Source organism: Crinia signifera, chromosome 6 (genome assembly GCF_055691185.1).
Source record: "Crinia signifera chromosome 6, ASM5569118v1, whole genome shotgun sequence".
NCBI classification, from domain to species: Eukaryota; Metazoa; Chordata; class Amphibia; order Anura; family Myobatrachidae; genus Crinia; species Crinia signifera.
The window spans coordinates 158,279,281-158,295,835 of record NC_139222.1 but is presented as its reverse complement, the minus strand read 5'-3'; the positions used below and the strand labels follow the sequence as shown (position 1 = coordinate 158,295,835).

At 43.9% G+C, this 16,555-nt stretch overlaps 1 protein-coding gene across 4 annotated transcripts in view; it reads right to left on the bottom strand.

The window, feature by feature from the left end:
- Positions 1-16,555, bottom strand: part of DLGAP4 (DLG associated protein 4) — a 157,648-nt gene that overhangs the window by 86,786 nt on the left and 54,307 nt on the right. The window contains exons 2-5 of one of the 4 annotated variants that reach the window (XM_083147772.1): positions 15,501-15,559; positions 6,968-7,089; positions 3,415-4,471; positions 2,718-2,929 (exon numbers count right to left, since the gene is read on the bottom strand). In XM_083147772.1, the coding sequence (XP_083003898.1) occupies positions 2,718-2,929; positions 3,415-4,413 (1,211 nt within the window). In that variant the 5' untranslated portion in view covers positions 4,414-4,471; positions 6,968-7,089; positions 15,501-15,559. The remainder of the gene's footprint in view (positions 1-2,717; positions 2,930-3,414; positions 4,472-6,967; positions 7,090-15,500; positions 15,560-16,555) is intronic. The other 3 variants (XM_083147774.1, XM_083147771.1, XM_083147773.1) reach the window with 3 other exon arrangements.

Genomic DNA, 16,555 nt, shown 5'->3' with positions numbered 1-16,555 from the left:
ATATCGAACCCCGGCCCTCCTCCACTCAATTTGGCCATCCTCCCCCAACACATGTTGGAGACAATGTGGAGGAGTGGGAACACTACTCCATATATTCTGGTCTTGCCCTAAACTGAAGGGGATGTGGACTAGGGTATTCACGTTGCTTTCGGATCTCTCCGGTGTCCCCATATCTCCACACCCGAAAATAGCTATATTCCATTTGTTCCCGGATTTTGTCCCTAAAGATACCCATTATGTGCTCGGCCATATCCTAATATCGGCCAAGCTGTTTCTGGCCAGTCACTGGTGGACGCCTCTGGTTCCTACGACCCTAACTATCGAAGAAGCGGTCCATAACCACTTCCGACTTGAAACGGAGGGTTCCGCCTGCGTTACTTCCTATACGCCTGCTACAGCAAAGTGGATGGCCTGGCTCGCTTAAAAAATAGCGAAGGCTTAAACATACACCTCAGAAAGAGCTATCCGCACACACACGATTTCTACATTCTTTCTAGAGTCAACTATAGTTAAAAGTGGAATTCCACTGAAGACTTCTGTATTGTTATAACCGTATGTCTGTACCGATTGTATATTTATTACTTGTTATTGCAAGTTGTAAAGTGTTGTTTCCCCCCCCCCCCCTCTTTTTCATTCTGTACACCCCCCCCTCCCCCCCCCCTTAGCGGTCTATTCGACACGCTCTTCAAAATCCAATCAAAATTCAATCTTTAAAAAAAGAAAGTCCAGGAGCAGAGCAATGTGTCATGTTGGGATGTATGGTATATAGTTCTATAACAAATATGCTTTATAAACAATATCATTCAGTGGCCACATCCAGGAGCATTCTGTCGTTGACAATACAGGGGGTGATTCTGGTCTGGTCGCTATGTTGAGAATTTGCAACGGTGACCAATGTTTTCTGCCTGCTTATTTGCATGTGCAGGCCTTCACTGCGGGCACCCTCGGAGACTTGCATAGTCTCTGTGGCACTCACAGTGGGGGGCATGGGGGCGTGCAGGAGGCGCGTTTCCCGAGCATACCCACGAAAATGCTTGGTGCACCCAGGAAAACGCTGGGCATCCACATGTGAATGGGGCCGGCTGCCAGCCTTCGGTGGGCAGGCAGCTGATGTCACCGGATGTTCACGGAGCAGGGAACCACTAATCTAAGGCACCAGGGTGTGACTTAGATTAGAGAGCGCTTCAGAGATGGCCACCCATGCAAGGCACACTTACCCGTGGATACAAATACCTTAGCTTGGTCCATATATGACCAGTGACAATAATATATATGGTTAATTGGACATAACTAGTTCATCTTCACACCATATATTTCTCCGCTTGAAGCGGATTCAGCATCTCAAATATACCCTGAATACAATATATGGAGGTTGAGCATAGTACCGATTAGCTAAAAACTTCTGGACTGGTATAATTAAATTAACGTTTCTATACATCTATGAGTATAACTGGGTTTGTTTTAATTAATTAGACTTTTATTTCCATAAGCTGTGAAAGTTGCTGCTTACAATTGTTACATTTATGTTTTATTTGATTGATAAGTCTGATGATTTATCTGATCACTCTCTATATATAATTAATTGGTTGTGAAATAGTGACCCAGTAATCTATCTGGGAGCTGCTCTGTAGTTAAAGCATTTGATCTATTCTGTTAATTTTTAAGGTGGTTTAGGCAGTTCAGTATATCAGCAGGAGTAGGGTGGGATTTGTCTTAAACTGGTCACACCCGGTTTGTGCTTTAAACCTTTGCACCCGATTATCTATGAGATCATTCAAATGATGCACTAGTCATTTGTTAAATAAAAATGGTTGTTTCAAAAATTCACTGAAAGGTGGTGCTATGAATGTTCCAAAGGGTTATACATTGTAATGTCCAATCACCTGCACATTAATGGTTAATATGCTTGCTCAATATTTCATGTTATTTAATAAATGACACGGGCATCATTTGAATTATCTGTAGTTTCAGTTTTGTCTCATTCTGAGCAGTAGAGCCCTCTAAAGTGAGCCTGGTAACGTATTTTTCGCTAACCCTGTATTTGATGCACTGTCAATAAAAGTAATAAGGTCATTGGGTCACCAGCAAGTTGTTAGGCAGTCATTAAGTTGAAACCATTAGGTCGACATATGTCTAGGTCGACATGGGTTAGGTTGACAGTCAAAAGGTTAACATGGGGTTTTCCATTGTTTTTTGATCCGACATGTGCCGACAAGCGGTATTTCATGCCCTACCATCCACAAGGGCGTGGTGGGAGAATAAAATAGTGTGCCGAGAGTAACAAGGCACCAAGCCCGAAGCATGGCAAGCACAACGAGCCATGGGAGGGGACACGATGCACTTTAACCTGTGTCCATGTCGACTATGTCGACATCCGGGTAAAAAACCAGCGAACAACCTCATGTCGACCTTTTGACTGCCAACCTAACCCATGTCATCCTTTTTGCATGTCGACCTAGACACATGTTGACCTAAATGCATGTTGACCTAAATGCATGTCAAACTAATAACTGTCTAACAACTTGCTGGTGACCAATTGATCCACACACCCCCCCCCCCCTACAGTTCATGGCAACAGTCCTTCTACAAAACTGTCTCCGGGTGGCAGTATCTGCACAGGAAAGGGTTGTGTAACTGTAGGACCATTAGCCTATTCTTGTATGGCATCCACATAAACTTGTGCTGGTGTTATAATATATAAAAAATAATTCTGGTACCTCTGCGTGGTGCTCTGCTCGCTTAATGACTGTTGTGTGGCCTTGAGGTAGCTCTGCCTCCTAGCTGCAGTTTTGGGGGAAGGTTGGGGGCTTCCTTCTGAGTCCTCACTGTCTGCATCACCCATAGCTTTAATGTAGCTTCCACTGCGCATACGTCTGCATGGAATGTCATCGTCCTTACATGGGGCTCCGGTCCACTCCCCACTTGGCACCTGTAAGTCATACACAAGACTGCAATATGTGGTAACAGAGCAATGCAACAGTTTTATAACAAAGACACTCAAATAAATATGGTTGGAATGCAATCTGTATTCCGATAGAGTTATATAGTCTAAACTTTTAAATATGATTTTTTGGTACTTATGTAATATCTGGACTTCCATTTTTCTTATGAGACCGCGTCCCCTCGCGGGGCTCGCTGCGCTCACCACACTTCGGGCACGGTGGCTCGCTGCGCTCGCCACACTATATAAAATCAACTCCATGCGTAGTTGGATAGTAGGGGTATGAAAAAATGGGGTGCATTTAACATGGGAGTCCAGATAATACATAAGTACTGATTTTTTAATGTGGAGTAAGTCTTTAATGGAAAAGTTATCTATCTAATCACATTTTTTTATGTTTTCCCTGCATGGGTTTTTTATGTATTTTATTTAATTTAAGTTTTCACTTAACTTAGCTCATCATCCTTACCCACCTGAAGATACTGGTAGCTGAGGTCCTGATGACAAGACTTGGACTTGACCAGTGCTTTGTCTATAGTGGCTGATGCCTTCTGACACACCTCTCGGGCATGACTAAGTGTTAGTGTTGACCAAGACCCTCTTTTTAGTGAGGATGTAGAGCTAACAGGGACCACCTCGTGGGGAGCAGGTAGAGGGGATAAAGTGAGAGTTGGGGGCTGGAAGGGCGTGAACTTGAGGTCATTATTGCTTTTGGATGCCTTCAACATGCTCTCACTAATAGTATTATATCCACTCAAAAAATGTCGATTTCCATGATCAGGTCGCCTTCCAAGAGTCATCATGCCCGCTGGGTTACGGTAACTGCCTGTGTCACTATCTAAATTATCATCTGAACTCCACCATCCAGAAACTGTTCCACTCCGTGCTTGGCCCTTGCCATCTCCCTTTCCACGCTCTTTGCTCTTACTCCGTTTTGTTCCTTTAGTGTCCTCTGATGACCCTTTTTTGCCATTCACGCTGGCCCTTCCACCTCCCTCAAGGGACTGGGACTTTGCAAAGAGTTTTTGCACAGAGTGGACAAGATGTCGGATGCGTCCAGGACTTTCACTACGGTCCTTTCCCTCTGGGGCTCCCCGCTGAAACTGAAGAGTGCTGAAACCATCTCTGTGAATGGGCAGCTGCTTTTCAAACTGGTCCAGGAGGCTGGCAGGAAGGCGGTTGATTTTGGCAGGGGGTGCATGAGGGGTAGGATATGGTGGAGTCTCCTCAGGAGCTTCATAGTGAGAATTAAAATGGATTCGAGGAAAGGTGCTACTGTTTGAGAGTTGGTTGTTGAGCGGGTACAGGCAATCAGGGTGCAGTGAGTTTTCAGGGTATCGAGGTTCTGGTGGGTAGGCTTCTGTGGAACTGATTAGGTAAGGGGTCCGGTCTTGTGGAACATACAGGGAGTCTGAATGTGAGTCTAGGTTTCCGGACAGGTGCCGGCCACGGGCGTCCCCCAGACCCTTCATTGCAGTCGGCACCTGCAAATCATCTCGTTACAGATTGATGATGTGGCAGTCACAAGCCCTGAAAAAAGAAAGCTGCCTTTTAATACGATCCACTATTACTTGACCTGATTATCAAATAACCCAAAATTATTAAAAGTGCTCAGATGTCTTTCAGCATAAAGGAACACAGTTTAACGCCTATTACAATAGCATTAGATTTACATTGTTGTCCGCACTGCTGTCATGTGATTTTCCAAATACCCTAGGGAAACTCATCCTAGTACCTACAGGATGTCTCATCATTTACAACAATAATTCATCCCTTTGTTCAGCTGTCCTGTAAACTTCCTGATTGATTTATTAGAGCAGCCAGCCCATCTATTCTTTCTAAGAGGTTGCACACTGTTTTATTATATTGCCTCTTCTCTTGCCTGTATGCCCTCACATCTTTTCTCAATTACCCCATGCAAACAATGTTTTAAAGAACAATTAATTCTCTTACACAATAATATCTGTCATTAATACATGTCAATTCCAATAGAGTATATTCTTATTGCCTGTCACCTCTGTGCTATCACAATCTCTGCTCGGTCTCACAGCATTCGTCTGTGAATAATACAGTATCACTAGCCCTCTCTTACTCCCATCCCTTGGCTCGGGATTAGAGTTAAGAACTCTGTTAGAAATTACAATTTCTGCCTCCTCACCCCCACTTGTGTTCTCTACAACATAAAGGTGGACAGGGGGGAGAGAAGCCCTCCCCAATGCTGCAGATCAAACACACACAATCCTCAGAGATTAATCTGGATGATATTAATCTGTTCAATTTAACCTTTCTACCTGTGGTGCACAGCTATCATGGATTCTCTATCAATACACAGCCATCTACCACCCTGCTGTATCTGCTCTCTGGTACCGTTATCCCTCTCTCCATCCTCCATTCTCCCTCTGCCTGCTGTCTCGCATCTCTGTTATCCTCTTTCTATGATTTTCTTCAGCCGGATCCTCTCTTTCACGCTGCCTATAATATACAGCTGTGGGCAAACCAAACCATTAGTTACTACAACATCTGAGCTACTTTTAACCTATCATAATGAAATCAACATCTAAGCAAAGAAAATTATCGTAGAATTTACTACCTGGGATAAAAGGCCTAATTCAGTACCGCTCGCTAAGCAGCGGCCGTTTGCTGCTTAGCGAGTGCCTTAACACCACCCAGCTGAAAGTCCGCCCCCTGCCACCAAGTCCCCTCAGTAACATACGCAAACACCATCCCCTCGCATGCGGCCGAAGGGGAGAGAAATCATTTGATGGTGGCGAACATCTAATGGTTTCTCTCCCCTTTGGAAATAAGTCAGTCTAAACTGACTTTTATTTCTGTCGGCATCTGCCGAAGAGAGGGTGGGTGGTGACGTAATGTGATGTCAGCAACTGGCCCCCAGCAGGCATTGGCCCACCCGCTTTCCCAGGGGAATGGGCAGCGTTTTCATGGGGACCCCCTGATTCCCCCCCCCCCTGGATGTCCCCCTACCCAAGATAATGCCTCGGCAAGTGTGATACTTGCCAAAGGCATTCGCACAGTGGGGCTGCACAAGCACATAATCGCGCATGCGCAGTCCACAGACAGGGCCGGTGCAAGGCTTCTCAGCACCCTAGGCAACTAGGCAAAACTTCAACCTACTCCCCCCCCCCACCCAATTTTTTTTAGATCATGTGGTCATCTAATCCCCGTGACCCCCCCCCCCCCCCCCCGAAGGTGGCCAAGACCCCTGCTTTTCCTGGAGGTCCTCTGCACCCCCCCTTTGCCACCCACAACAGAGTGCAAGGAGGAGGGGGCAGCAATGTAGGAAGTATGTCTCAAGGGAAAGTATTGAGGTGAGGTCTTAGAAGTTCCACGGCCGCCACCTGCATTAACAACAAGGATCCTCATAGACATCCTTGATTTTTTGATTTGTAGACTTGGTGACGCCCCCTAGATCACGGCGCCCTAGGCAGATGCCTAAAGCTGCCTAGTGGTAGAGCCGGCCCTGTCCACAGAACATCGGAACGGGCCCAAATTCAGCTACTTCCAGACTCACCCCTAAACTGTGATCAACTGAGGATAACTAACCTTCTAATAGTATACTTAGCAGTGCTTTCCTTTCACTAATTATAATAACTGACAGTAACTGTAAGAATATCTAGATATTTTTTAAGGAACAAAGTTTAAAACTTACAAGCTTTGTCTATGCTGTTAATGGCTTCTCTTCATCCTGATCTGCCCCATTAGGTTTGGACAGATATTATATAGCAGCATTCACTTGCATTCCTTATTGTCAAGGATATTAAGTGTTATTATTGGAAAATATCCATTAAGCAGCTGACAGTGTTTAATTTTGGACCATGTTCTAGTTGAGAGTGTCAAGGGATATAACCTTGTTCTAAATACCAAGATGTACACTTCCTTATTCCCCCTCCTGCCTCACTGTTTCTAATGTCCATCACATCTATTCCTTTATACAACCCTTATTTAACCCCACAAGAACACACTCAAGTTTATATATAGGATTATACACTAGTATTCTCTTGTACACACCAGCTTTCATCTTCATGTATCCGCCTATTTTTCCTTGTCACTCTACCTCTGTTCCATGGATTTTTCCATCTTTGTCTTGCCACCGATTCTCCTCCCTCTGCAAACTCTGACTATTTTTTATCCTGCAGGATAGAAAAAAAAGGTAGCAGGTTGAGAACAAGAAGGGGGGTAGGAGACTTGAAAGAGAAGATTGAATGAGAGGGAAAGAAAGGCTGCAGCCAGGACATAGAGCGGGATTCAGAGAGAAATGGGAAGAGCTTTTTAGAGGAAATAAGCAGAGTACAATGAAATAGTGATGAGGCTTGAAGGACCCTAAGCTGAAGATATAAATGACTAGATTTACACAGGACACAGAGGAAAATGTGTTTGAAGAGAGAGATATATATATATAAAGAAGCTTCTGGACAAAACAGGGATACACAAAGCAGTTAATAAAGATAAAGCATAACTCCAATCATTTAATTGGTGTGAATAATTTTTACAGGAAGCTAGAGTAGTGTCAGTAAAGAAGCAGCATCAGTGAAATGTAGGAGGGACTGAGTTTGCCGGCCAAACTCCGATGAATTGTTAAAGCAGCAATCATTGCCACTTTAAAAAAATAAGAGTTTGGCCAGCGTCCCACTGTAGATCATGGAAGGACAAAGTACCATGTTAAAGAGGTAAGAAATAGTGAATGGATGGAATAATGGTGGACGATTCCCATGTCATATGCAGATGATGTAGTGAAATGAAGATGTCAGTATCATGGAGAAGATGCAAGGAAGTATTACGCTGAAGGGAAGGTTACATTAAATATGTGAGAATGTAGCATAGTAAATAGGTCAAGAAGAATTATATTGGATCGGAATATCATAGTGCAGAGGTGATGACATAAGGGAGAAATGAAAAAGTATCATAGTGTAGGCTTAAATGATTTATACCTCTGGTGTGAGAATGTATTATATTGTATAGGAGGAAATAGTGCATTGGAGAGGTAAGGATGTGCAATAGATGAAGAAGCGCTGTTGGGTACAAAAGTGAGGCACAAAAGAAATAGCATAGTATAAGGTATGGAAGAGTCTTGGTGGAGAGGCACAAAAGCATGTTGGAGAAGGAAACCGTTTAGTGCAAAATCATAGAAAGCAGTCATAGGGTAAATACATGTATTAGGTCGCAAGGTAAGGATGTAGTTTTGTGAATGAGAAGGGATTTTATGTAAAGGTAAGGAGATATGAAATGAAAGTAGTTAGGATGTATCATAGTGGAAAGGTAATGGCGTAATAAGATGACTGAATCAGGGTAACCAAATGTAAAGTCTATGCAAATTTCCAACTTGTGTGAATTAAATGCACAGTTGAGGTGATCATCCACAATCTGGGGGCCCCTACAGTCTCATAAGCAGGGCCTTTGTCTGGTGGCCACTATACTGTATAATCATAGGCGAATCTAGAATTATGGTAATGGGTGGTCCCAGATCTAGACATAATGGTAGGGGGACCTTTGCGCGGCGTAGCCGCGCGCCAAAAAGGGGTGTGGCCTCATGGGAAGGAGGCGTGGCATCACAAAAAGGGGTGTGGTATTAAACTTTAGACCATACACAGTAATGCCCATTACACATTTTAGCAAACTCCGTAATACCCATTACACATAAAGCCACACGCCGTAATGCCAATAACACATAAGGCCACACACCATAATGCCCATTACACATTGTGCCACACATCATGATGCCCATTACATACTATATAACAAACCGTAATGCCCATTACATATTTGCCACATAAGTGCTGCTTACCTACGTGCTCCTTGCTAGGGGGTTCTTGCTTGATGGCACCATAGTACCCATTACACATGATGCCGCACACCATAGTACCCATTACACATGATGCCACACACTATAGTACCCATTACACATGATGCCGCACACCATAGTACCCATTACACATGATGCCGCGCACCATAGTACCCATTACACATGATGCTGCACACATAATGGCCCTTACACATGATGCTGCACACATAATGCTTCTTACACATGATGCTGCACACATAATGCCCCTTCCACATGATGCTGCACACTGTCATTCCCCTTACACATTAAGTCACACATTATGTGTAATGCCCCCACATACCGCCACTTGTAGCATCCCTTAAGCAATGCCCCCAAAAGTGCCACTTACTGTAAATTTTTATATGAGCCTTCGCTGCTGCTGCAGGGAGAGATGGAGAGCGGTGCAGCTGCATCTATGGGGAGAGGAGCAGAGCGCAGCGCAGAGCACGCTCCCACTCCCCTCCTAGTGCCCCTCTAGCCGAGTGGACATTTGAAATATTGTGCGTGCTGTTGTTGTGCGTGACGTTGGGGGAGCACGCCGGGCGCCGGCACCACATGATTAAAGGGGGGGCGGGCTGAGGTGAAAGCGGGGAGAAGAATTGGAGCGGAAGCTGCAGGATCATGCAGGGACATTCCCAGGCTGACCCCTTATACATCAGCCTAGTCCCTGCATTTTCTGGTGTGAGGGGGAGAGACAACCACTCCTCTCTCCCTACCCCCCTTTAACCAACCAGCTCTATCTTCGGAACCAAATGACCCATTTACATGAGACCAGTATCATATTGAAGAACTTTTGAGTTGGCTTCGAATGATTTTGGTCCCGTGAAACTGGGCTGTTTGGTTCCAGAGAAATCTGTCCTCAAAGAACATAAACATGTCATGAAATTACATTTAAGAAATGAAAAAAAAAAAAATGGTTTAACCTCAATATCCCTGGAACCAATTAACCCATATGGATCCAGCCTGGTATCAGATTGAAGGCCCAGCGATTTGGGTTTGACTGAGATCAACCTCGAGCTTCAGTGATGCCGAAGGGGGAACTGGCAGCCGTTGAACTGGGTGGGGGTCGGAATTAGCGGGTCCCATGTTACAGGGGCGGATCCAGGATAAAATGACAGGGGGGGCACCATGATAAAAGAGGGTTTAGGTGGGGGAGGGGCAGTGTTAGTGGTGCCAGTGTACATGCTAAGAGAGCGGCAGAGAGAGGGTGGGAATGGGATTAAAAATAGGCCCTGGCAGTTAAAGTACGCAGGCCCACCATGGCGACAAATGTGAAGGACGTAATTGTGCGTGCGCCGAAGGCACGCTCCAGAAAAGGGGGTGTGGCCACTCAACAGGGGGCGTGTCCTTGAGTGTAGTGTACAACACCATATACAACTTCTACACATTATGCAACAAAATACTACACCCCATTATACTTGCCCCTTACACATGATGCCAAATGGAATGAGCCAAAATTCACATAATGCCACACGGATTGAGCCAGAATTTACATAATGCCAAATGGATTGAGACAAAATTCACATATTGCCACATGGCTTGAGCCATAATTCACATAATGCCACACAGATTAAGCCAAAATTCACAATACGCTTCATAAACAGGGACATTGTGCGCCAAAGGCGCTCATTAAACATTTACACCATAATGTCCATTACACGTTAAGTTACACGCTATTATGTCCATTATGTATTATGCCAAACACCATAATGCCTATTAAAAATTATGCTACATAAGTGCTGCTTATCTACATGCTCATTGCCAAGGGTTCCATGCTCATTGCCAGAGGTTCCATGCTTGTTGCCATGTGGGATTACATGCTCATTGCCAAGGTGGAATACATGCTCGCGCTAAACGGGGACAGCTGCCGCCAGGCAGAAGTGATAGCCACTGACAGTGGCAGAGCCTGGCTGTATTCAGAGCACTGCAGGTCCCGGCTATTTGAAAAAATACCCCTTTCACACCAGAAAATGCATTCCCAGGTTGGCCCCTTTTACACCAGCCTAGTCCCTGCATTTTCTGGTATGAGGGGGAGAGAAAACCACCCCTTCCCCCCTTTAACCAGTTTTCTAATTTAACCGGCTATATCTTCGGAACCAACTGACTCATTTACATGAGACAAATATCATATTGAAGAACTTTTGAGTGGGCTTTGAATGATTTTGGTCCAGTGAAACTGGAATGTTTGGTTCCAGAGTTATCTGCCCTCAAAGAACATGAACAGCCATGAAATTACATTTCAAAAATAAAAAAATTGGTTTACATGCAATATCTCTGAAACCGATTGACCGATATGGACCAGCCTGGTAACATATTGAAGGCCCAGCGATTTGGAATGGAATGAGATCAACCACAAGCTTCTGCGATGCCAGGGGGGTAACTGGCAGCCGCCGGAACCGGGTGGGGGGGTCGGAATTGACGGGTCCCATATTATCCTATGGGGAAAAAAACGTTACAGCTTTGCCAGGCGATATCTCCGGTTCCCGGGAGGCTAGAGACACGGGGCTGGGCTCATTGGAAAGCCCTGGTCCTCGGCTACAAAAATAATGACAGGGGGGGCACGTGCCCAGGTGCCCCCCCCCTGAATCCGCCACTGCCATGTTATCCTATAAGGAAAACGTTCCAGCTTTGCCTGGCAGTATCTCCGGTTCCCAGGGGGCTAGAGACACGGGGCTGGGCTTGTTGGAAAGCCCCATCACTCAGCTACAAAATGGGCTAATGGGTGGTCCTGTGCACCCCCGGACCACCCCCTAGATTCGCCTATGTGTATAATATCTATTTCAAATCTGGTGGTTGCTGTCTGTTGCAAAGGTAAGTGTATAGCACTCTCTTAATCTGGTGGCTAATGTATAGCAAACCACCCAATCTGGTAACAAGGGTATCTAAGTCCTACAAATATGGACTACAATACAATTCTCAGTCAGGGGACCCTTGTATAGCAGACGCCACTAATGTTATTCGGTGGCTCATTGCCAAACTGAATTTTGGAATACTCTCCCCTATCTGTGAAACTGCGAAAGTACGTAACCGAGTTGGTACGTGTTATAGTGAAGAGTTGAGAAACTATATTGCAGAGGTGATAATTATAATAATGGCTGAGACTTTACCACTTTCTACAAGAAATGCCATATTTCAATGTTTTAGAAACACTCTATGGTATGAGACACGTATTCTCCCCAATGACCCAACAATATCTCTTGTGGAATAATACTTATATGACTTGGATTAGCACGATGGTTGTAACTTTTTTGTCATAATTGCTTTGAAATGGTTGTCTTGATTTTGTGATACTTATACTGTATGTATTGTGTTGTCACACCTTGAGGCTTTAAAAGAAGAAAGTGTTTAAAAAAATATAATGCCTGAGACAACAACATAGCAGGGTGAAGAGGAAATACATCAGAGAAGTGAGCAAGAATCAGAGCAGAAGTGTGAAAGTAATAATGGAAATGTGAGGAAGTATACTTAAAAATAACATTACTATAACAGCATAAAAAATAGTGTCAGGTATTAATTAGAGTGAAGAATTATATCAGACGAAGAAGCATTATAGTGAGAAACTATACTGAAGAAATGAGAAAGCATCTTGGTGTAAAGGTGAGGAAGCACTGAGAGAAATGTAATGGATACAATTATTATAACAGAGGAAGTATATCAGAACAAATTCATTTTAATAACTGTGAACATTACTCAACTAAAATGCAAGTGAAGAAATGGGAATATACAATTACTATATTATTAGTCTAGGTAGCAACTGGGATGCAAGTCACAAGGCTGGTGTTGGAGGATACCAAACAAATTTAGCATATCCTGGAAAGTCAATCAAAAAATAGCACCTATTCTCCTAATGTGAGTGTGTGCTGACCAATGATTTGATCTAGTGAGCATCCCAAGTAGTGTAGTGACAATGTACGTGGCAAGTTGTCAAACATTGGAGGTCTTTAAGCAATGGAGCTACTCCCTGGTGTAGGACTATCCATGTACAACAATCAGTTGGTTTGAAAGTAAAGGTGGCCATACATCAGAAAGACATTGCACTTAATCATACAATTTCAATGGATTGTAAACTGGATTGTGTGCAGATTGTGTGCGCATCGTGTGCACACAATCATACAATGCCGGCCCCGGGAGATTGGATTTTTGGTCCTCTGATCTGAGGTGCTGCACGTCAGATCAGTTGGGATTGGGAGCAGATTGCATGTGCAATCTGTCTTTAGATGGCTCATACAACCAGAGTCATGTGACACTCCCTCTCTGACTAGCAGAGAAGAGAGATGCAGCTTCTGGGCAGCCCGTAGCAGTGAAGTTGCTGGGAGCTGCAGACGTTTCCAGTGGCAGATGGGCGGGCGGCTGAAAAGAGCGGTTGACATCCTTTTGCACAATTCTGTCACTACTCTGAAAACAGAGGATTGCTGCATTCGGGCTATTTAATAATGGCATAACACAGCAGATGCGAGCAGATTGGTAGTTGCTGACAACCTGTAAATTAAAAAAATAAAATAAAAAAAATGGATTTTTGGTACTCCTATCCTTTTGATCCTAAAGGCCAGCCCTCTATTTAAATGAAGCTTCAATCATACAATCATGCAGCAGATGGATTGTATGACGGATTCTATGACAGATTGCAAGTACATTGGGGGGGATGCTCTTACATCCGTGCCCCCTTACCGCCGCCCATCGCCGGCTACCGCAAACATAATTATCGCATATGATCTAACTGTCTGGCTGTCTTTTGCGTTGACCTGGCGATGAGAGGCGGGTCCCAGCGGCTCCCCGCTCCCTCTGGAGCTGCTGCTGCAGGGGGGGCTGGCTCTCCTCCTCCCTGCCCCCCGAAGAGGATGTGCAGTGCAGGGGGAGGAGGTCACAGGTCCAGGCATCACAGCTCTGTGCTGCCCGGACGCAGGTGAGGGGGGCCGGTGCGGGGCGGCGAGGGGTCGCGTTAGAAGCCCATAGTCTTCTATGGGGCATCGCCAGATTTTTCTTTGGACAACAAGTTGGACAAGTGTAAGGGGACCTTAACAATCATGATTGTGTCCAATTTCCCTTCAACTCCCCGACAGTCCCATTGTGTGTTCAAAAACCACCAAGGACTGCCGGAGAGTTGAAGGGAAATTTGACACAATCATGATTGTTAAGGCCCCCTTACACTTGTCCAACTTGTTGTCCAACAAGTTGGACCTGATTGACTTGAGATTTATCCTATGTGCAGGAGGATCAATCTCTTGGTTCGAACCAAAGCGCATGGGATCCTACAGCATCAGGCATATCAGATTTTGTCAAATAAATTGGCCCAATCCATCTGAATTGGGTCAAATCTGACAAAATCTCACAAGTGTAAGGAGTCCTACTCTCATTTCTGGGTGTGAAATTCTGTTTCAGTGTACTGATAGTGTTAGTACTCAGGTATGTTGAAGGTGCTGCTGGGATAAGAATAGAGATAGACACATTGCCTGTTTAATACTGATGCATTTACGGAGGCCATGCTGCAATCTGGTGTTTCAAGTGATTGTCTAGGGAATATTGTTGTAAAACCATGTCCTACATGGGAATTGCCTCTGCAAAGTTTGAGTTTGTCAGCAGGATTGTTTGAGAACCCCAGAGACTGTGAAAGTTTAGGGAGGGAGCCATCTGGAAGCCTTAGGGATTCAATGAAAGCGTTTTAGTTGTACTATTGGATGAAGATAGGTGCTTCTCCCAAGATCCTAGGCATGGTAGAAAAAAAAGAATATATAAACTACAATTCTGTCTGTCTTGTATTCTGTCTATATAGTGATTGTAATTTTGAGGAAGAAATCTCAAGAGTGTCATTTTGGTACAGGTTGCGTATCCCTTATCCAAAATGCTCGAGACCAGAAGAATTTTGGATAATGGATGATTCCGTATTTTGGAATATTTTTATATTTGAATGATGTATTTGAGGTATCTTGCATTTATGTTGTATAAGCACATGAAATACACACAAATAGAATTTATGTGTGCATGAAACAAGGTTTTAAAACATGAAACAAAGTTTTTGTACAATCTCAAACACTGAATTTGAATGCCAAGCAATCATATCCTTGCACATACTGTATTTAGTGGCAGTTACATATCATTTCCCCAGTAGTGCCGGTTACAGATGTACCCAGTAGGTTTTTAGCAAACAATAAAAAGTAAAAGTACATTTTGGTGATCAGTTTGGGAACCACTGCTCTAGATATTGCTAAGAAAGAAGCTTTTGAGTGATATATTTTAAAATATTGTCTAGGGGCTACACTCGTTAGTGACCCCCCTCTCCCCTATCTGCTGAACATGCTGGTCAATTTGGCTATATAGCGAAACGGCCCACATGTTGAGCGGGTCCAGTGACGTCATTGAATGTTATTGTTTACCAATATTGTTCAATATGTATACTCAATATCGGCCAACCGTGGAACCAGGAAATGGTAACACAGAAGGGAAGTGTTGTAGTAGATGCGAGATAACATAACGGACAGGTAGAAAAAGGGAATGCATAGAACAAAATGATTATTTTGAATATATGAAATAGTCTTCAATGAGTGAGCCAAAGGAATGGGAGCCACTCAAAGAAATAATCCAAAAACATTACATAGGCTTTAATGGTTTTCAGCAAGGAATAATGTTATGTTATGACAAGGATGAAATAAAAGAGCTTGTGATAAACTGAGTAAGGTGACAGCTGCTGTGTTGAGTGAGTACAGCTGCTCATATTACATTGAATACCTCTGTGTGCAGAGCTCCAATATGGACCATACTGTGAGGAACCAACCATCAGATAATGGCTAGAAAAGGGAGAAAGAGCATGGTGAGTTGTAAAACATGTACAATTACCTCTACAATTAAATGTAGCAGTAGGAGCACAATGGTATAAACTGAACAACCAAATGAATTGGGCAGAGGAATGATGTAAAGCAATAGAAGGCGTTACAGCAAGATGAACAGGCTGAGCAGTTACATTAAGAGATAAGAACTGGAGGTGCTACATAGATATGTATAATTTATTTATGTAGGATTAGTATACATTTCTAAGACCGCACAGACCTCGAAAGTGCCAATGGGTTGAAGTAATGTGCAAGGTTGCCAAAATTAAATACAGATATAAAAATAAAGGATAAAGGGAGGACCCAGCTCATCAGAGAGCTTACATACTCATTGGAAGGGAGCACAGCTGGATCAAAAGGTGTGTGTGTGAGACTGGATAAGCAACCCCTGGACAGTTCGCTAAGTAAATGATTCATCATTTTAGTGAATGCAGTATTGTAGAATGTTAAGGGGAAGAGCCCGAATGCAGGAGGTTGAGAATGGGGCGAGAGGAGAGAACATGAGAAAATGGTTGTACATAAGTTGCTCAAGTAGTTTGGAGGGAAAGGGGAGAAGAGTCATGTAGTTAAAGAAAATGATAGGTGGTTGCTTGTTTAAATGGGCTATGAAAATAAGCCAGTGAACAGAGACAGGTTGCAGAGATGAGGTACAGCTAATCCTGCAGTCTAGTACGGAGAGTGGAGAGGTTAGACAGAAATATGCTGGATGGGGCAATTCGTAGGGTTAGATGAGAAGAACGGTGTTGGTAGCAGAATGGATCAGTGGTTTCCAAACTTTGTCCTCAATGCACCCTAATAGTCCATGTTTTAGGGATATCCATGCTTGAACACAGCTGGCTTAATACTGTAAGTACCTCTGTCAATCTGATTAACCAATCTGTGCTCAAGCATGGATACTATGGACTGGATATTAGAGAAGTGACATATTATGCTATGCAAGTAAAAGGCAGTGTTGCA